Here is a 22,169-nt window from a genome sequence, read left to right as displayed (position 1 = left end):
TTTTGCAGATCATTGAATATCTACAACTGGTACTATAAGTAAGATACCGTCAGGCACAATCTTTCAGACGCCAAATCTAATTTTAGCCTGTCTCCAATCAGGGATTAGTACATCTGTGAGCCCGGACATCAAACGTTTTACATGTTTATTTACAAAGTGATCAGTAACTCCAACATAAGAAGCTAGCTCTGGTGATCCTCTACAAGATACTTGTCAGAAGCCGTCATGATAATACAAGTGCAGTCTGTGTACTGACTATTGTCCACATACCAGTACACCAGTATATCAATGTAGTAATATGCACTGGTCATTAAATATTATGCTTTTAGATGTTTACTTTTCCTAATAGAATCACTAGTAGAATAATTAACATATATTCATTATGCCAAGGGTGGTCTGCAGAGGGGCAGAGAAATGTGAAACAGGAGGCATTGTTTTTATTTGTTTTTGTTTTATAATTTTTTATACCAAATACAAAAAACAAACAAACCAAAAAAAAATACAACAGATCATCACATCCAATGTATCAATATGAAAAACCTCTTAACCCCCCCCCCCCCCCCAACCCTATCCCTCCAATCCTATGTACATTAATCAGTTAGATGGCAGGGAGTCCGGAGGTCAGGAAGCAACCACACAATATCTAATTCACCCACCTTATATAAATCTCCCTAACCATTTGTTTATTCTCTTTTGATAATTTTTAATAATATAACAATTACCCTTTCCCTTCTAAAGTTCCCTTTCAACCAGTCCTCCTGATTCCCCACCCCTTTACATCTCATAATGTCTATAACAGTAATAATAATAATAATTTTTTAAAAAGGACTCGCTAACTCTCCTCCCCTCAAAATAACCTTTTATCCTCCTCGTGTTATTATACCATTCGATGCAACTAGGACTCCTAGGGGATATAACATTTTTAACAATCAACAAACGAGCATAAAATAGCATTTTTAAACATCTTTTTTTTTTTTTACTTGCTTTTATATCTGAGTCATCACCCAAGACTGCCAACATAGGAGAAAACTCCAAATATACACCAGTTATTTCCTCGACTTTACGATATATTTTTCTTCAATAGTTAACAATCTCAGGGCAACTCCATAATATATGTACCATATTTTTCGCTCGATAAAACGCACCTGATCATAAGACGCACCTAGGTTTTAGAGGAGGAGAACAGGGAAAAAAATTGAGAACCAAACCCCCCTTGTGGCTAGCAGGACCCCCTTGTAGCCAGCAGAACCTCCCTTGGAGCCAGCAGGACCCCCCTTGTGGCCAGCAGAACCCCCCTTGTGGCCAGCAGAACCCCCCTTGTGGCCAGCAGAACTCCCCTTGTGGCCAGCAGAACCCCCCTTTTGGCCAGCAGGACCCGCCTTGTAGTTGCTTACCGGTAGATCACTACCGCTGCCCTGTTCTGCCGTCCACATAATGGAGTCTATGGAGGAGCATGTGACACACACGTCACTCTGCTTCCTCCGTAGCGTTACGCTGGGCGCAGGGGAGTGACATGTGTGTCACATGCTCCTCCATAAGACTCCATGATGTGGACAGGAGAACGGGACAGCGGCAGTAAAGAGGATGGAAGAACGGGGCAGTGGCAGCAGCGTGAATCAGAGGCAGCGGGGCAGCGGAGCACTTCGCCGTACAGAACCAGGAGCAGGTAAGCTTAGAAGCCTCTCCTGCACTTCATTCGCACACACACTCATTTGCACACACATTCGCTTCATAAGACGCACAGACATTTCCTTCCCACTTTTGGGGGAGAAAAAGTGCGTCTTATGGAGCGAAAAATACGGTAATTGACCTGCCTTCTCTTTATTACATCTATTACAATTACTTCTTCTTCTTATACCTGTCCTTTCCAAAAAGCAAAGTGTATAATCTAGTCTATACACAATCTTGAGTCTATACACAATATTAAACTGCGTTATCCTGTAATTTTAATTTGGAGATACCAAGTTAATATTTTTCAAAGTCCCATTTTATCTCTCTACTGGGTCCAATCTCTACTTGCCATTGCTGAAAACTGTTATGAAATAGTTTATTTTTGGCTAACCTTACCAGGGCTATGTATACATATGAGATATGTTTTTTTTTTTCAATTTTACCTCCCATTATTTTATTTATTATCTCAGGATATACTGAACGTATGTTACCCCCATTACCAATAAATTCAAGAAAAGCTCTTTTTATACTACTATATTCCAACCATCCACCCTCCTTTAGATTAAATTCTTCTTTCAATTCTATCCAGTCCTTAAATTTACCTTTAACCCATACATCTTTTATCCTAACACATCCCTTATCCCTAAACAAATTTATTTTCCCTAACTTGCTCACCTGAGATATATTTAAATTGTCCAGCAGTGGTGCCCCATCCATTATTCCTTTATATCCATATCTTTCCTAAATACCCTTCATGTTTTAACCAAACTTTTTACCATCAAAACTTTCCTCCATTTACCTTCTTCTAACTTCCCTGATTCTAATAACTGGAAGATATCCGTATATTTCACACCACTATTGGACAACAAGAAATCTTTTTTCCAATCAGCCAAAAAATAAATTTGTCCTGCCAAAAAATACTTGTAGATATCCGGGAAGTCCATTCCTCCATTCTCCTTGATATAAATATTCCAATTTGATTCTCATTCTTTTTCTACCCCCAATCAATGAGTTAAAAATTGAAATCATTTTTTTAAACAATTTCATCTCACACCAAATTGGTGTTGACCCAAATACATACAGAATCTTTAGCATCAGAACTGACTTGATTAACTGACTTGAAAGGAGGCATTGTTAGAGAAGCTGGAGGGCAGGCTTAGAACATAGGGGCAGGGCTAGTTCTGCCTATTGGCAAAATAGGCAGTTGCCTAGAGCACCCTCTTGATGGGGGAGCTGCTCTGTCCACTAAAATTCAAGCTTTAATGAGGTCATTTAAAACATGGAGAATCCAAAGATAAAAACATCTATGCCAACGTGTTTTGGTCTTAGTTACAAGACTAAGGGCTTGTAACTAAGCCCGAAATGCGTCAGCATGGGGAGGGCAGGGTCAAGGGGCGGCAAAATCAGCTTTCACCTAGGGAGGCAAAAATCCTTGCACCAGCCCTGCCTAGTGGTAAGGTAACCCCCTCAGTGCACCGTGTCCTACTTTGCATATTTATAAAATCACATTTTGCTGAAAAACAGTGTACAGGATGCACATATTTAAGGTAACATCATGACCTGTGTAATGTGCGCTTTTAGCTTATATTAGCAGGAAAACATTCTCTAACCTGCTGATCCATTCTAGGCATTTTAGGCCAGCAACATAGCAATATAACAGAATGAGAAAAAAGAGAAAGAGTTTAAAGGCTTTCCAAATGCATTGTATAGCCAACTTAAAAAAAAGTGGCAAACAAATGTGTATTTTACTTAAAGCCATTGCCTAAACAGATGGCTAAAATACATCAATTCAGTGCAAAGTGTGCAATGCTTTTAGCATAGCATGCTTTGCAAGCAGCAGGAACACTGCTCCCTTGCATATTTTCCACGCCACTCTACACTCTTACCATAGTGAACCATAGAAAAAAGAAGCAGGGACACTGTTAAATTCACTGGGCCAGGAACTCTGCTCAGAAGTAAGCTGGTAATGCTTTCTGCATCTTCTATTTATTTCTATAGAGTCCCTAGCCCATTTGAGGCAAAGGGTTTCTGATCCTGGAGATTGTTTGCCACATTCTTGTGAGCTTCTGCTCTTGAGTAGGAAACCCTGTGCCTTACCTGATACAGCTGGGGGCCCAGCTTAGAAAGCTTAGAATTAAACTGGTAATGCATAAAGCTTATTTCTGAGCAGTGGAAGAAATTCAATAGGTTGTGCACATAGTGCCTGGCCTAATAGATCTACTAACAGTAAACCAGAGATGCATAAAGCATTCCTGGCTTACTGTTTTGTAAGTGGAACAAGAGACCTCCTTGAGATTTTGACAAGAATCATAAGGAGCCACAGAATCTATTGTGTAAGTAACCAACATTGTGTACACATCAACAGTCAAATACATAGCTCTATGCTCTTCAAAAACAATTTTCCATCAACTATCCAAGCTGCAGCTTTACCAGTAAAGCTGTATATATAGCCTCAAAACAAAGTCCATGCCCGATAGTCATTCTCTCAAAATCTCCATACTCAGCTGTCTCTTGAGCAGGGGTAAAGTAACAGTCTTGTAATGGCATGTTCTAGTAGTTTTTATAAATCATACATAAATAAATGTTATAATTACTCATGCCAAAGCTTACATACCATATTATTGTTTTAATGCAATAACACTGTATATAAGAAAATTGCTACATTCCGTGGGCTTTTTATATTACTTTATTGGGACTTGTGGTCAGTTGTACCACATCTATCATATTGCAGGTTAGCTGGCAAAGAGTTAAAATTCAGATTAGCACTCAGATAAACCTCAGAAATACCCTCATCATACAAAGAAAGCTCAAAAGTCAGTGTTATTATTCCTTCTAATTGAATGTATGTGTGGTGATGCTGATCTAAGGAGATTTTTAAATGAATATTTTCAACATATGTGAACTCTTGACTATGTGATATGAGGGCAGATACCACCCATACACTGATACTTCACATGACCATATGTTCATTTGCTGAGTATCATTGTAGAAAATCTTGGATAACACATTGTATTAAAAATAATCATGAATATAATAAATCTCATGATAAAGTGATATATATTTTTATTTTGCACTGTCACGATGCCGGCTGGCAGGTAGTGGATCCTCTGTGCCAGAGAGGGATGGCGAGGACCGCGCTAGTGGACCGGTTCTAAGCCACTACAGGTTTTCACCAGAGCCCGCCGCAAAGCGGGATGGTCTTGCTGCGGCGGTAGTGACCAGGTCGTATCCACTAGCAACGGCTCACCTCTCTGGCTGCTGAAGATGCTGAAGATAGGCGCGGTACAAGGGAGTAGGCAGAAGCAAGGTCGGACGTAGCAGAAGGTCGGGGGCAGGCGGCAAGGATCGTAGTCAGGGGCAACGGCAGGAGGTCAGGAACACGGCTAGGAACAGACAAGGGAACGCTTTCACTGAGCACAAGTGCAACAAGATCCGGCGAGGGAGTGCAGGGGAAGTGAGGTGATATAGGGAAGTGCACAGGTGAACACAATTAAGCTAATTGGGACGATTGGGCCAGGCACCATCATTGGTGCACTGGCCCTTTAAATCGCAGAGACCCGGCGCGCGCGCGCCCTAGGGAGCGGGGCCGCGCGCGCCGGGACAGGACCGAGGGAGAGCGAGTCAGGTACGGGGGCCGGGGTGCGCATCGCGAGCGGGCGCTATCCGCCTCGCGAATCGCATCCCGGCTGAAGGCGGGACCGCAGCGCACCCGGTCAGTGGATCTGACCGGGGCGCTGCAACAACGAAGATGAGGCGAGCGCTCCGGGGAGGAACGGGGACCCGGAGCGCTCGGCGTAACAGTACCCCCCCCCCTTGGGTCTCCCCCTCTTCTTGGGGCCAAAGAACCTGAGGAAAAAAAATTCAATTTTTCCGTGATGAGGTCCGATGCAAATTAGGAGGGGTTCTGTGTGGAAACGTGCGAGACAGTCCAATCTTTTATTGTAAAAACAATAGATGTAGAGGGGTCTGGCGAGACTGGTCACAGGAACGTAGAACCTGTTGAAGAGAGAGGCCAAAAAAAATTTTCCTGCAGATCCGGAATCCAAGAAGAGCATAGTAGAGAAGGAGAAGGTAGAGGCAGATATCCGCACAGGCACAGTAAGGCGTGGAGAAGCAGAGTTGACATCAAGAACTGTGTCACCTTTGTGCGGAGTCAGCGTACGTCTTTCCAGGCGGGGAGGACGGATAGGACAATCCTTCAGGAAGTGTTCGGTACCGGCATAGTACAGGCAAAGATTCTCCATGCGGCGTCGTGTCCTCTCTTGAGGTGTCAAGCGAGACCGGTCAACTTGCATAGCCTCCGCGGCGGGAAGCACAGGAACAGATTGCAGAGGACCAGAGGAGAGAGGAGCCGGGGAGAAAAAACGCTTCGTGCGAACAAAGTCCATATCCAGGCGAAGCTCCAGACGCCATCCGGAAGAACGCATGTCAATGCGAGTGGCAAGATGAACGAGTTCATGTAGGTCAGCAGGAGTCTCTCGTGCGGCCAGAACATCTTTAATGTTGCTGGATAGGCCTTTTTTAAAGGTCGCGCAGAGAACCTCACTATTCCAGGACAACTCGTAAGCAAGAGCACGGAACTGAATGGCGTACTCGCCAACGGAAGAAACACCCTGGGCCAGGTTCAGCAGGGCAATCTCGGCTGAAGAAGCTCGGGCAGGTTCCTCAAAGACACTTCGAATTTCCGAGAAGAATGAGTGTACAGAGGCAGTGACGGGGTCATTGCGGTCCCAGAGCGGTGCGGCCCATGACAGGGCTTTTCCAGACAGAAGGCAGAACACGAAAGCCACCTTAGACCTTTCAGTAGGAAACTGGTCCGACATCATCTCCAAGTGCTGGGAACATTGCGAAAGAAAGCCACGGCAATACTTAGAGTCCCCATCAAATTTGTCCGGCAAGGACAGGCAGAGGCTAGGAGTGGCCACTCGCTGCGGAGGAGGTGCAGGAGCTGGCGGAGGGGAAGATTGCTGGAGAAGTTGCGACTGTTGGTGCACAATGGTGGACACTTCCGACAGCTGGTGGGTTAGATGGGCGATCTGTCGGGTTAGCTGGGCGACCACCGTGGTGATATCAGAGGCAACTGGCAGGGGAACCTCAGCGGGATCCATGGCCGGATCTACTGTCACGATGCCGGCTGGCAGGTAGTGGATCCTCTGTGCCAGAGAGGGATGGCGAGGACCGCGCTAGTGGACCGGTTCTAAGCCACTACAGGTTTTCACCAGAGCCCGCCGCAAAGCGGGATGGTCTTGCTGCGGCGGTAGTGACCAGGTCGTATCCACTAGCAACGGCTCACCTCTCTGGCTGCTGAAGATGCTGAAGATAGGCGCGGTACAAGGGAGTAGGCAGAAGCAAGGTCGGACGTAGCAGAAGGTCGGGGGCAGGCGGCAAGGATCGTAGTCAGGGGCAACGGCAGGAGGTCAGGAACACGGCTAGGAACAGACAAGGGAACGCTTTCACTGAGCACAAGTGCAACAAGATCCGGCGAGGGAGTGCAGGGGAAGTGAGGTGATATAGGGAAGTGCACAGGTGAACACAATTAAGCTAATTGGGACGATTGGGCCAGGCACCATCATTGGTGCACTGGCCCTTTAAATCGCAGAGACCCGGCGCGCGCGCGCCCTAGGGAGCGGGGCCGCGCGCGCCGGGACAGGACCGAGGGAGAGCGAGTCAGGTACGGGGGCCGGGGTGCGCATCGCGAGCGGGCGCTATCCGCCTCGCGAATCGCATCCCGGCTGAAGGCGGGACCGCAGCGCACCCGGTCAGTGGATCTGACCGGGGCGCTGCAACAACGAAGATGAGGCGAGCGCTCCGGGGAGGAACGGGGACCCGGAGCGCTCGGCGTAACATGCACTTTACTAGTTATTCTTTAAAGGAAGATTGTCTGCATATAATCCCCAGTACCTTGGCCACAAGGCTAGTCATGCACTTAATGCTGGGACCTAAGCAACAGGGTGAAGGTCTAATTTAAAAGGGTGCAGGTCTAACTATAGAAATTGATGACTAAATGTTATTTGGCCTATCATTAAGATTGCTGAATGTTACATTGCAGACTGGACACATTAGATCCAACTCATCAGAATTTGCTGCCTCTGGAAACACTAAACAGCATTGTAAGGTGAATAGGGGATGTTGAAATCCTTAAATGGGCACTGCTAGATTCAAAAACTTTTTGTATGTTGTTACTGATGAAAATTAAAGACCTTTTGTAATATGGTTGTTTAAAAAATGTTGAATATTTAATAAAGAAAAGGGCTCCTGAAAATCCCACCACTAGGGGTCCCATACCTACGGGGAAACTAATTAGTTATGCAGCAACAATAGGCGTGTCCATGAATCATAGACAAGAGATGACTCATGGACAAGGCTGCATGAATAGGCACACCAATCACCCCCCTTCCCCAGAGTCAATTTCTAACACAGTGAGCTAATGAATCAGGATTAGGTACTGAGTAACATATTTTTTTTGTGGGATCTGTCAGGTACGCTTTAAAATTTTGAACTTGGCTTTCTTTAAACAATTGTCATCCAGTTCATTGTATTACTAGACATAGAACATAGACTAGACCTTGTATCCCGGTTTAAGTAAGACTGGTAAATGTCACACAATCGCACAAATTAAATTTTTCTCGGTTTACATGGATGCCTAGCATCATCTTGTATGTTGGAAACACATTAATAGGACATTTCTTAGCAAATAATAATTCTGTGATAAGACAAAATGTTTTTGTCACTAAGGTAACATTTTGAATATCTTTGCCATCCATTTATAAATTCCACATTAACCCAGAATTCTTGCCTGGCAGCTCATTATATAGCCTGTAAGCCAAAAATATTGTGTGGGAAGCACAGGGACATCTGAGATGTTCTGTAAATTTGTTTAATGCACCAAAGATTGGACTGATAAGACAGGATAAATTTATAGCACATCACAATGTGTTTCTCTCTTAAGTCAAATGACCCTCAAGTTTAACACATAATCTGGTGACAAATGGCAGTACTAAATTCCTATAAAAGACATATTGAGGCACTGGTGGCAAACTGAAAAAAGATTGCCGACTTAATGTAGATATATAACTTATTGAACATGCAACCTCTTCCCCTCCAGATATACGACCAAGATGGGACACTACAGCACTTTATTGATGGAGGAGAGCCCAGTAAGTCAAGCTGGATGAGGTACGTCCGATGCGCCAGGCACTGCGGGGAACAGAATTTGACAGTAGTTCAGTACAGGTAATGTGCCTACATTTCTGATTTACATTCAATTCAATCATTTATTTTTGAGAAAAGAATATATTATTAACACAGATGCTTTTACTTAGGAAGGTCATAGGAATGAAAACAATATATATACATATATATATATATATATATATATATATATATATATATATATACATATATAGATATCACAGCATGTTTGCTAGACGTAAAAAAACTGCTTAGTGGAGGACCCCTCCTCCATGACACTCATATGCCTCCTTAGGAGGGGCTGATCAGGTAAGTAACTCCACTGGTATGGTAAAAATTTAGTGTAGGGTCACACAGGGTATTTCACACTGCACAAAATCCACTGCACACAAGAAAATATGATGTGTATTCTCCTGAATATCAACCCTTTTTTTGACCCCCCCCCCCCCTCGAAACCTCAGTGCACACACAGGGGTGCTGCGGGAAGCCATGTGCGTTTGCTTATAGGAGAATTTGCAACATATTTAAAGCTGTGCAGCTGATTTTGGTACTCCAGTGGATATTTTTAACAGATTTGTAAATTACTTCTATTAAAATGTTTTAATCCTTCCAGTACTTATCAGCTGCTGTAAACTCCAGAGGAAGTTGAGTTGTTCTTTTCTTTCTGACCACAGTGCTCTCTGGTGACACCTCTGTCCATGTCAGGAACTGTCCAGAGCAGGAGAAAAATCCCCATAGCAAACCTCTCCTGCACCGGACAGTTCCTGGCATGGACAGAGGTGTCAGCAGAGAGCACTGTGGTCCGACAGAAAAGAACTACTCGACTTTCTCTGGAGCATACAGCAGCTGATAAATACTAGAAGAACTAAGATTTTTTTAATAGAAGTAATTTACAGATCGGTTTAGCTTTCAGTTGATTTGAAAGAAATTGTTTTTCACCGGAATACCCCTTTAAAAAGAACCTATCACGTCATGACATGCAGTCTGATTTGCCAACATCATGTTCTAGAGCAGGATAAGCTGTGTAGACATAGTTTGTAGGCTTGCAATCTACGTAAATTCCTTCTCATTCTGGGCCTACGAGTCCAGTGTGCGGCTCTATCCACTGATAGCTTTGTCTGCATGTAAACTTACATAGGGACATTTGCCAATCACTGATAAGACCACATACTGGACAAATAAACAAGAATTGAAATAGATTACGAGTTATACTGAATCTTTTCCTACACAAGAATATAGTAGCATCTATAGTGTTCTATAACTTGCTTTCTGAAGCTCAGACTATGTGATAAGATCCCTTTAAACAAATGAATGAGGCTCATCTTCTTATCACCCTCAGTATTGTGGACCTTAGGAAAACATTATTTTGGGAACTATTAGATTGGGGCTAAATCTGTCCGCAACATTTTTTTCCTTAAAATTCCACCAAAATTCCACTGATATGACTAACATGCCTAAGTAAGTATGCCAGTGAAATATCACGAAAGCTCCTGAAACATTTTTAATGATACAAAAATCTTTAAATACACAAAAGATCATATTCAATTATTCTAAAGCACCTTGATGGACTGTGGAAACATCACATTTACTTTAGAAGCAATGGTTGGCACTTGAGCTGACAGCCTATAAAAGTTATGATTTTTTTTGGCAGAATACCACCTTTTCATTTATGCCAGTGGAACTAAAATTTAAGAGACGCTTAACACATCTGAGCATCCATCCTAACCAGACTATCAGAGGCAGCTGAAATTAAATTATTTTATAATACAAAGAATATATCCAAAGAGCACTAGACATAATGTAGTAGAAGGTGTAGTTATTAAGCATTTTACAGCATTGGTAGTTTGGAGTATTAAAGTTTGGTCCTACTTATACTTTGAAGAGTATTTAAAAGCAGATACTAAAACAGCCAAGGAAATATGTAACAGGGCCCCTAATTTATGACACAAAATGTATAGTTGGGTGGGGGGAGGTTTTTTTTTATGGGTGGTGTAGGTGAACGATTTTTCTACACCTTTATTTGGGCGGTGGTAATGTTTACATGCGCTAAATGTATTAGTTGGTTGCATGGCATGTGATAAATATGGTACCTGTACACATTTAAAAAAAAAATAACATTACACCACTCTGTGTGATTCCTACTCTGTGACTTTTAACCCGTTGCGCCAAAATGTGTGACTTATTACAAATGCTTTCCGCAGACAGTTTTGTAAGCCAGGTGGGGGCTGCTGTAGATTTGCGACAAATACCACATGATAGAAAGCAACGATTTTAAGTCAGCTCACCCCAATTGGTATCCATGACACGACAGGTAGTTGGCAACACCAAAGTATCAAGGAAGAATTTGCCAGCAGGAAAGTTACAAACATTCTCATTTATTCAAGATAAAAGTCAGAGACACAAAAAACTGGGAACATGGTCACGTGTTTCAGGTGTTACCACCCTTATTCAATCTCAATGACTAAGGGTGATAACACCTGAAACGTATGACCAAATTCCCAGTTTTTTGTGTCTTTTGTGACCTTAATTTTCAATAAATGAGAATTTTTGCATCTTTCACGCTACCAACTTTTTCCTAAATAGCACATGATAAACCCATGACCACTGCAAAAAAAGGTAACCAGACTATAGCTACACAGTTTGAGAAAAAGCCTCAAAAGCAAAAGTCGCAATGAAAAGTTTCTAAACAGCAACTGCAATAAATCAACACCACAAAGACAAGGTAAAATCAATGGTAAAATTGCTCCCTTTGGTCTCCTCTTATGGGTTCCTTCAGTAATAATGATGCTACATGGAGTATCTATGCGATAAAAGCAAAATGACATAAGTCTGTACATATCTTTACACACAACATTAATTCATACTGTAAATTTTGGGGGGGGGAAGAAAAGGGGGCACTATTTGTGCTGCAAACCTGGTAAAAGCAAATTTGTTGCTAACGTTATGCCTTTGAGCTACGGGTGCAATGGCCTGATTAGCGAAGTCGCTGGACACAGCATGCATCTGATTTATTATGCAAATTTTCTGGTGTTTATGACTTTCTGCACTAACAAAACACTGGCATTGTTTGGACATGGTTTCCTAGGTGCGCAGTTTATGCACTGATTTATTACATGCGACTTTTGCAAGAGTCACACCATTTTGCACCAGAAGCCGGTGTAGGTAGCTGCGTCGGGCTGACTGACAAGTGTGCTCCACATTAGCTCCAAGTTGGGCTTAACCAATAGCCATTTCTCAAAAGGTGCAGGCATCTTAAAAAAATGCTGACCAGCTGAGCCTGGCGCACACGAAATTAAAGTTGCATAGGTTAGTAAATGACCCTCATAGAGAATGAATTAAAGCCATTTTGTGTTGTCAGCACAGCTTTAGTTAGGATAAGCAAAAAAAAAAAAGTTTTGAAATTTTAGGTTATATGGGGAATAGTAAAGTATGATAATAAAGGTCCAAGGTTAATTTAAACTATAAACATAGGAGTAACATCTTATTATATTCATTTATGCAAATGTAGATTCTGGAAGCTATTTTAGGTTGTGTCTATTAAGGAAACATGTAGTTACAAGCATGAAAAATAAAAACAGTTCTGTGCGTCAGGCATTTTAATAACACTTTTTACATGCAGATAAGAAGCTAACAGCTCAGTACAGTATGGTTTCAGTTGTTTCAGCTTTCAGCGCAATGAACCATGAAAATTAAATAAACTATACTCAGTCACCAAAGAGCGGAGTGCTTAGGGGAACGAACACTTAAGGCATCAGCCTGTTTCTGCATTGTCCAAAGTTGTCCTTTTCACAAAAAGTCAGCTGGTTTGAATTGACTATGTTATGATGTCTAATATCTAAATGGAATTTTCTTCAAAGAACTGTGTGATTGATTGACCCTCGGTTGAACGTTTTGTTTTTATTTTGAGGCTGACAATAATGTCCGTTGGCATGTGTTCTACTTCAACAGCGTTAGGACGCCGTGAAGCTATCTTTATGAGTCATCCAACCACAATACTAAATACATGTCAGCAAAGGAAATATTATCCAAAACGAGAAAAATCCCTTTGATGTACTTCAGCATGCAGAGAGTTGTGCGAGTTTTGGAAGCATTATCCGCTTGGAAGAAATGGTGTATGCTTACACTATTTTTCGGTCTACCCTCAGAGACCACCCATCGGCTGAAAACAGTTCTGCTCTTTCAGCAGCAAACTGTGTCATTTGGTTTTTTAGTGCGTTCATTGCTACTCCGCTTTGTTTATTTTACGGAGAGCCAAAGTGAAAGATGAAATGTTTGGAATGGTAGAGTACAGAGTAGACTTGATTTTTCTCAAGTTTTAGAACTTATTATTGATTTTTTTTTTTTTTTTTACCCTACAACAAAATTATTTTCCTTGCTACAGCGAAGTAGCGAAAATTCAGAATTATAGTCTAGGGGGAAGTTTAAATAGGGAAAACGAAACAAGACAAGTTGAGAGTTTCTGTCAGATATTCATAGAAAGCTGTAGAAATGTTCTGCTTAGCCAGCAGTGCCCTCCTGAGACAAAATGGCTGTAAATATAGAGAATAACAAGATAAATGGAAGTTTTGCAGCTGCAAGTTAAATATTGAGGATCTGCACTTTTCTATTGATCTTTATGATTCTGTTGCCAAGAGGCAGTTTGTGGTGACAAAATCTGTTGACAAGTGCATATCTCACTAGGGTGAAAAATGCAGTGAAGGATTCCCACATGTCGGCAGTGTTACACTACGGCCAAATTGCTTTGTTACAAATATCACTTGATGAAAAGCAATGTCAACTTACATTTAGCGCTTATATAATAATATGTAACACTTTAGGTAGCCTAAACCCCTTCCCCGTCAGCAATTTTTTCCATGTTTGTAACTCCTATATATGCCACAATTTTTTTTATGTTTCTATTGGATGTTGACATCTGGAAGAACGTTTCATAGATGTCAACTTGCAGGAGGTATCAGTCAGCTGGGGTTATTGTATTAAGAGCCCTACTCTGACATAATAGTGGGCAGTATGGCACTAAATAGCTCCTAGGTGAAGGAACAGGCATAAATAGTGTATAGGAAAAGCCATGGTAGCCACAAGTGGATTAAATTAATTTAGCTACCAGTCAAGCTCTGGCCCTGGTGCATTAGTGAGCCCAGTATCCCATATGTCACATAAAAAATATATAGTGTTATAAATAGTATATGATAGGTAAGGGGCCATCTTACAGATTTTGCATTGGAACACATGAGCTTTAAATTATGCCTCTGTCATAGGATGTTGTTAGCTTTCCATGTTTAAGATACCCTTTTTTTAACGGCCATAATGTTTTAAGGCTGGGTTCCCTCATAAACGCTGGGATGACTTGCATGTCATTGGTTTCAGATTTATTTAAACTACAAGAAGTTAAATGATAATATTGTACGACCATTAACAATTAAAATACTTGCACTTAAATCAAATTGAAAACTGCTGACCTGCATGTCAGCGTCGGTCCCTTTTTTTCTGTAAACCTTTTTTTCTCTCAAAAATATGATAAAAGAGGTCTTCCGAGGCAGGGAGATTTAAAAAAAAAAAATGTTCTCACCCCTCCATTCCCCACCAGTACGTCTGGCTGAAGTGATTCGATGATGTCCCCATACATGGTTGCATTGGAAAGTGGCACTGGCACTACCTTTTACTATGTTAATGCTTTCCCAGGGTTTGCTCAGGTGGTTTGTTCTGAGGGAAGATTAGTCTTTACTACAGTTTTAACTGTCACCTATGAAGACTATGGAAGCAGCTTGCCTGAAATGTGTCATGTTTATATATGATAGATTTTACTTCAAGGCTGGGTTCACTTGTAGTACATTATATTGGTCAGTATTTGATCCTCAATTTGATCAGAATTTTGTAGCCAAAAGAGGAATGGGTCCAAGACACAAAAAAAGGTGCAAACCTGTGCTGGTCCACTCTTGGTTATGGCTAAAAAGAAAAAGCAAAATATCGTATACCTAGTCTAAAGGCTTTTTTACACTGGCCGATTATTGTGCGGCCATGTAAATGATCATTGCGGGGCAATAGTAATGAATTTAAATGGCCGCACGATTGAGTCTTTTGAAGGCTCAGCAAACGATCACCAGTCGGTGAGATAATGCCTCCCATCAGACCATCTAAAAAGGGCTCTCTAGGGTTAAAAAATATTGCATTTTAATGTTGTATATCTAACAGAAAAGTGTTTTTACTGTTTTAAATGTGATTGAAGGTAGTAAATAGATCAAGTGTGATTGATTTTCTGTTATTTTGCCAGATCCAGCATTTTCTACAGAGCATGTATTGACATTCCTCGGGGCACAGAACTATTGGTGTGGTACAATGACAGCTACACGTCGTTCTTTGGGATTCCATTACAATGCATCGCTCAGGATGAAAACTGTAAGACATTATTCATTATACTGTCATAAACTGGATGATTTTCACTTAAACTGAATTCATTAGAGAACAAGATATTTTCTTTTAGCATTGTGTAACTGCTGTATTTTGACAATGAAGCCATTTTATGTCTTGTAGTGAACGTTCCATCACCTGTTATTGAAGCCATGTCCAGACAAGAAACTCTACAATCCTTCAACAAAAATGGCAAGTTGCCTTCTCCTACATTGCAGAGGTCCATAGTTTTTCCACAGACTCCATGCAATAGAAACTATTCTCTCCTGGATAAATCTGGGCCACTGGATACAGGATATAACCAGATTAATGCTAAAAACCAACGAATTCTTGCCAGCCCAACCTCAACAAGCCAACTCAACTCAGAATTCAGTGACTGGCATCTATGGAAATGTGGACAATGCTTTAAGACTTTTACCCAAAGGATTCTACTACAGATGCACGTATGCACCCAGAATCCAGACAGGTAAAACAAGATGACATGAGCAATGTCATATAAAAGGTTGTTTTAGCTTTAGTCTTTTTGAGATCATAGACAGACACTGATATTTTTACCAAAAGTATTTTTCCCTTAGAATATATTCCTGGATTTAGGGTTTCTGCATTTTGAGGGCTACTCTCCTGATCTCAAGCTCTTTTGTGACAAAATGTGATTTGCTTGTAAATATTCAATAGAACAAATATAGCAAATTAGACATGCAATGGCTGTCAACAGGCCAATGGCAAGGCTTAGGCTGGAACTACACATGACACAGATGTTCTCACCTATGCCAAAAGTGTATTACGCGGTATGGAGAAGTATTAGGGTCCATGCAAACTACGGATTTTTGAGAGCAAAATTCGACTTTAGAATTTCACTTTTGAACCCTGGTGTAGCAGCTGTCAATGGGATTCCGCTGCGCTGTGGACTGTGCACACTTGCAGTGTCCATCTGGTCCTAGCGACAGCTAATTCAGCTGGCACTGGAAGCCGTCAGGATGTCCACATGTAATTTAACTGGCTGAGATTCCATTGTGTGCACAGGCCCTTAGTCTTCCTTTTTATGTTCCCACAATTCTTTAATTCTTATGTTTCAAAAAATGGCATCAAAAACTGCCACAATAACCTGTCTGATTCCTCATTGCGATTTTAGAGAGTAGCACTCTCATATATTGCCATACAATATTAAATAGAGAGACAAATGTGTTACCCATTAGCAAAGAATATTTTCTCCAAATTAGATTTTGTGTTGGATGTGTATATCATTTAATTTTACTGTTTAGGCACAACAAAGGTATAGGGTATTGTCTCCCAGGTAGTCTAAATTATACCCGTGTAGAAGCAGAAAAAGAGCATTGATGAGCAGAGTTACAGTGATTCGATTCATCACAAACCTCGCGGCTTGGCGGTTGCTGACTTTAGCTTGCATAAATTAGTTCAGCTTTCAGGTGTACCGGTGGGCTGGAAAAGGTGAATACAGTCCTAGGAGAGAGTCTCCAGCCCACCGGAGCACCTGAAAGCTGAACTAATTTATGCAGGCTAAAGTCAGCAACCGCCGAGCCATGAGGTTCGTGATGAATCGAATCCCTGTAACTTCACTCATCTCTAAAAAAAGATACCAGAGGATGGCGCCTTGTGTATTACCCCAGTGGTGAGGAGACCCCTAGGGGGTGCAATCGCTTCTATAAATTTGCTGCTCACCTTAAGGGCATAGATTGTGCGCATATCACCCCAATCGGAGGTACAGAAGAGAGTGATATCCTGTGCAGGCCCAGAGGGTCTCAGAAAATGTCCAGAGAATGTCCTGTAGAGGCACTTGGTAATGGAAGGAAAATGACATTTAAATAGGTGCTCAGGAGTACCGGAAAATATCACCGCCAATGCAGGATATAGAATCAAGTTGTTTTTATTGGCTAAAAGATACAGGCAATAACACATTTTGGGGTATCACACCCCTTCTTCAGATTGAAGAATGTTGCACATTCTCAATCTGAAGAAGGGGGGGGTGGGGGTGATACCCCGAAACGCGTTATTGCCTGTATCTTTTATCCAATCAAGACGACTACTTGATTCCGTAGCCTGCATTTTTTCTGGTACTTCTGAGCGCCTGTTTGAAGGTAATTTTTCTTCCATTACCAAGTTACTAAATTATACCCCAGCATTAGGATCAAAACATACATCATAGAGAAGATGAGAACATAACTTTTAATTGTACTATGAAAAGATACACCACAAAATAAATGTGATTAACCCCTTGATGACCACGAACGTAAATGTACTTCCTGGTGCGGAGGTACTTTGTGCACCAGGACGTACCTTTACGTCCTGTACATGACTGCCAGCATCGGAGCGGTGCTTGAGTCATGCGCTGCAGGTTGCAGGTCCCGGCTGCTATCAGCAGTCGGGGACCCACCGGTAACGGCGGACATCAGCGATCACGCTGATGTCCACCATTAACCCCTCAGATGCCGTGATCAATACAGATCATGGCATCTGCGGCAACGCACATGTTTAAATGGATGATTTGATCGCCCGTGATGCTGCCACGGGCATACGATCATCTAAAATGGTGGCTGGAGGTCCCCTCACATGCCTCTGTCCATCTCCAGGTGTCTTCTGCTCTGGTCTGAGATCAAGCAGACCAGAGCAGAAGATCGCGGATAATACTGATCAGTGTTATGCCCTATGCATAGCACTGAACAGTATTAGCAATCAAATGATTGCTATAGAGACATAAAGTGTAAAAAAAAAAAATATATAACAGTAAAAACAATTTGAAAAATTCCCTTCCTCAATAAAAATTTAAATTGTTCCTTTTTCCCATTTTACCCCCAAAAAGTGTAAAAACAAAAAATGAATAAACATATTTGGTATTGCCACGTGCGCAAATGTCCAAACTATCAAAATATAGTGATAATGATCCCCTACAGTGAACGGTGTAAACGTTATTTTTTTTTAAGTCAAAAATTGATGCTTTTTTGTCACATTTGATAAAAAAATAAAAAGTGATTTAAAAGTTTTATATAAGCAAATGTATCGATAAAAAGTACAGATCACAGTGCAAAAAATTTGCCCTCATACATGCCTGTATACAGAAAAATGAAAAAGTTATAGGTAGTCAAATACGGCGATTTTAAACATACTGATTTTGTACAAAAAGTTTAATATTTTTTAAAAGCAGTACAATAATAGAGAAGTATGTAATCATGGGTATAATTTTAATCGTATTGACCCACAGAATAAAGAACACATGTCATTTTTACCGTAACTTGTACAGTGTGAAAACAAAACCCTCAAAAATTTGCAAAATTGTGGTTTTCATTTAAATTTCCTCACAAAAAAAATACTTTTTTGGGTTCGCCATACATTTTATGGTAAAATGAGAGGTGTCATTACACAGTACAATTGGTCATACAAAAATCAAACCCTCATATGGGTCTGGGGAGGGAAATATAACAGAGTTATGATTTTTAGGCAAGGAGGAAAAAACTAAAATGCAAAAATAAAATTGGCCTGGTCCTTAAGGTCAAAATGGGCTTGGTCCTTTAGGAGTTAAAGTGACCCAAAAATGAAAAAGATAAACTAAATACAAATAGTACATTGTATTTACAGACATTACCTGTACTCCTATTTGAAGGAGACGGGGATAGTTTTTTGGCAAGTGTTGCTTCCCCCTTCGAAGGGTGGCCCCACACTGGAACCTGACCATCCTTATACCCTGAACACCCTGTTCTGGGAGGTCAGGGCATTCATAGTGTGAGGAGGGTCAGGTTTACATTATCTGAGGGGTACATTTTGCCCTTAGGCTTGTTAAGCAATGGAGATGAGCTAGATGTTGTGTGAGCAATGAATCCTGCCACCCGCTCCTGCTAAATCAAGATGACCCCTTCATAAAAATTTGACCCTCATTGCTTAGCACTTCGGCATGATGTGCCAAGTCTAGACCCATATGACCACATTTGCCAGTAAAAGCACACACTGCTTAGTCGCTACACCCAAAAGTTGGGAGCGATGCACTACTGTAGTTAATAAGCAGAATGTGTGCTCTGGTCAGCAAACAGGCAGTCAAGTTGATCCAGACTCAGCATGTCATGCTGACCTGCTCAGGAATAAGGGGATATTTTTAAGGGGCAATTTTCAATGGGCAATAGAGGGTGGCAGAATCATTGGTCTCACCACATCTCGGCCCCCCTATTGCTCACAGACCTAATTTGCATATTTAGATTTTGAACAAGTGCTAAGGAATGGCTGCATGAAATTTTAAAGGGGTACTCTGGTGATAAACATTTTTTTTTAAATAAACTGGAGCCAAAAAGTTAAACAGATTTGTAAAAACTACTTCTATTTAAAAATATTAATCTTTCCAGTACTTATCAGCTCCACAGAAAGTTGTATAGTTCTTTTCTGCCTGGCCATAGTGCTCTCTGCTGACACCTCTGTCTGTGTCAGGAACTGTCCAGAGCAGGAGCAAATCCCTTATAGCAAACCTATCCTACTCTAGACAGTTCCTGACATGGACAGAGGTGTCCGAGAGCACTGTGGTCAGGCAAAAAAAGAACCATGCGACTTCCTGTAGAGCATACAGCAGCTGATAAGTACTGGAAGGGTTAAGATTTTTAAATAGAAGTTATTTACAAATCTGTTTAACTTTTTGGCACCGGTTGATTTCAGAAATATTACTCTATATATTTAGGTAACTGTGGGTGATCCTGCTATCAGATTCCTATTAACAATACAATAATTCTACATCGGTAGTAAGATCCATTGTATCACTTCTGCAGAAGTTTTTCTTTCCATTTTTGCTAGGAGCTTTATTAGAATAAATGGCTCAGACTGAAATGAGCAACAGCTGTCTTCATCTGATTCATAATGAGCTGAAAATGCAATTTTAAAGGTGCAGTGACCTTAAAGCAGTGTGTCTCCATTTGCGATTTATGCTTTATTTTCTCATGGCCATCATACGAGGGCAGATTAATGACTGTCATAGGCAGAAAACATTGGGCCAAGATTCCATAAATGCTTTTATGTCTCCCAGAGAGAGAATGTCTTGCATCTCAGTGCTTATGTGACAGTCATTGCCGGGTTCACCTGCGGTGTACAGTGTGTAGGAACTTAATTAAGTACTAAGAGGCAATGAATTGGAATTTTTTGCTTAGCACTATTTTTCTTCAGAGCATGCAAAGCTATAAATCGTGTGGAGCTGTCAAAAAGATATACCTGCTCTAGCGGTGATGTGGAGGAAAACAGATGCCATTTATTCAATAAACTAATATCCATATAGAAGAAAAATGTTGACCAGATACCTTAGAGTCAAAGTTGGTTTGAACGTTTGTCAATACAGAATTTTATGGCTGTGAACTGAAGATGAAATTTAGCTGAACAAGTGAATTAGAATTTCTGGTACTTTGGCCAGTGGCACCGTGGATATAATACAGTAATTATTTATGCATCAAAGCTCATTTATCTGACAATCCTGATAGCTAGCAAGCCAGAAAAAATCTAATTGATTTAATCTAAAATTCTGTCCTGCTTGCTTTTTTTTTTTCAAATGAAAAAGCGAATATTTAATTGAAATAAGCAAGCATAATGTGAGGTTTTGTGAACATCACTTGTGGGGAAGGTAAGGCTTCATTCATGTCCATCATAAATCCAGCAAGCTGCCCTAATGTGTCTATTTAAATGCTGGACAGAAAGATAGAGATCCAATGGATCCCATTAAAGTCAACATGGTCTATCACGCGCCATTGGTGTCCAGCATGCAAGAGATCCAGCACCACCATTAATTTTGTTGTTCTCCTCCTATGGCAGAGCAGAATTTAACAAATATTGTTGCTGTGAACCTAGCCTCAGCTTTGTATGAAAATGTATTCATTTATTTATTTGTTTATTTGTCTATTTATATGTTCCATAGTTCTGTACCCTTTCCAAATGAGGTTCACAATCTAAATTCCAAATTAAGGCAACATTCACATCACGTTACTGCACTTTAGGAACTTTTCTAAACTGACTCAGGCTATGTTCATTAAGTACTCCTAACATTCCTCCCACCCTTAAAATTTTTTCAAAGCTTTAAAAAGCCTGCCGGGGGGACCACTTCTGCTCTCACATCGTTGCAGCACTGTGATGAATAGACCTCAGGCTCTGTGTAGCAACTTTCAGTCTGTGCAGGTTTTATTCTGTGCAGCAGCTTTCAGTGAGGCTCTTTGCAGCTGTCAATCAAGCTTAGTGCAGAGAAACACTTCCTGAGTTTGGTCTTCTGCCATTACAAGAAGGAGACCAACATCTGAGATTTTGACCAGACGGAATGTGTTCTGGCCAAGTAGGGAGACCCCTGGTGGGCAGATGTATACAGCAGAAAAACTAACATAAAACTATTCTTTTTTATTGGAAGCCAATTACAAAAGTTATTTATTTGGCATAAGGAATCAAATATTAAAAATCATGTTTAATGACAGTGCCCATTTAAAGACCTGCACCCCATCCCATTGATCCCACCTAGACATGAACGAATTTAAAAAAAATTTGATTTGCCGAATTTTGTGAAAAAATTTGGTTCTATCCGAATTTATTTGCGGCTAATCTGTATTTAAAATAGCTATTTCTGGCCTACATAGAGCCTCAATAGGGGAGTAGAACACTTTGCCTTGCTGTAACACGCATAGGGTGTGTGCTGGGTTAGTAAAATAATACTGTTATTCAGCATGACATGCAGATTAGAGGCATCGCTATTAGTATCACTGTCACAGAGCAGCCCAATGACAGAGCCTGGAGGTGGCATCAGTATGAGGAGACCATATAGTGGCTGAACGACACAGCGTGGAGGTGACAACAGCCTGACGAGACCATAGGGCCTCCCAATTAAAAAGATTAAAGATATTTTGTAACATTTAAATTTAATATTTCAAATAGATGAACCTACAAAG

General features: G+C 41.1%; 1 protein-coding gene across 1 annotated transcript in view; it reads left to right on the top strand.

Moving 5' to 3' along the window:
• PRDM6 (PR/SET domain 6) overlaps window positions 1-22,169 on the top strand; it is a 126,898-nt gene that overhangs the window by 82,816 nt on the left and 21,913 nt on the right. The window contains exons 4-6 of the mRNA XM_056552374.1: window positions 8,777-8,904; window positions 15,131-15,255; window positions 15,391-15,733. Of these exons, the coding sequence (XP_056408349.1) occupies window positions 8,777-8,904; window positions 15,131-15,255; window positions 15,391-15,733 (596 nt within the window). The remainder of the gene's footprint in view (window positions 1-8,776; window positions 8,905-15,130; window positions 15,256-15,390; window positions 15,734-22,169) is intronic.

Source organism: Hyla sarda, chromosome 1 (genome assembly GCF_029499605.1).
Source record: "Hyla sarda isolate aHylSar1 chromosome 1, aHylSar1.hap1, whole genome shotgun sequence".
NCBI classification, from domain to species: domain Eukaryota; kingdom Metazoa; phylum Chordata; class Amphibia; order Anura; family Hylidae; genus Hyla; species Hyla sarda.
The sequence above is the reverse complement of the archived record's forward strand: the minus strand, read 5'-3'. Positions and strand labels throughout refer to the sequence as shown.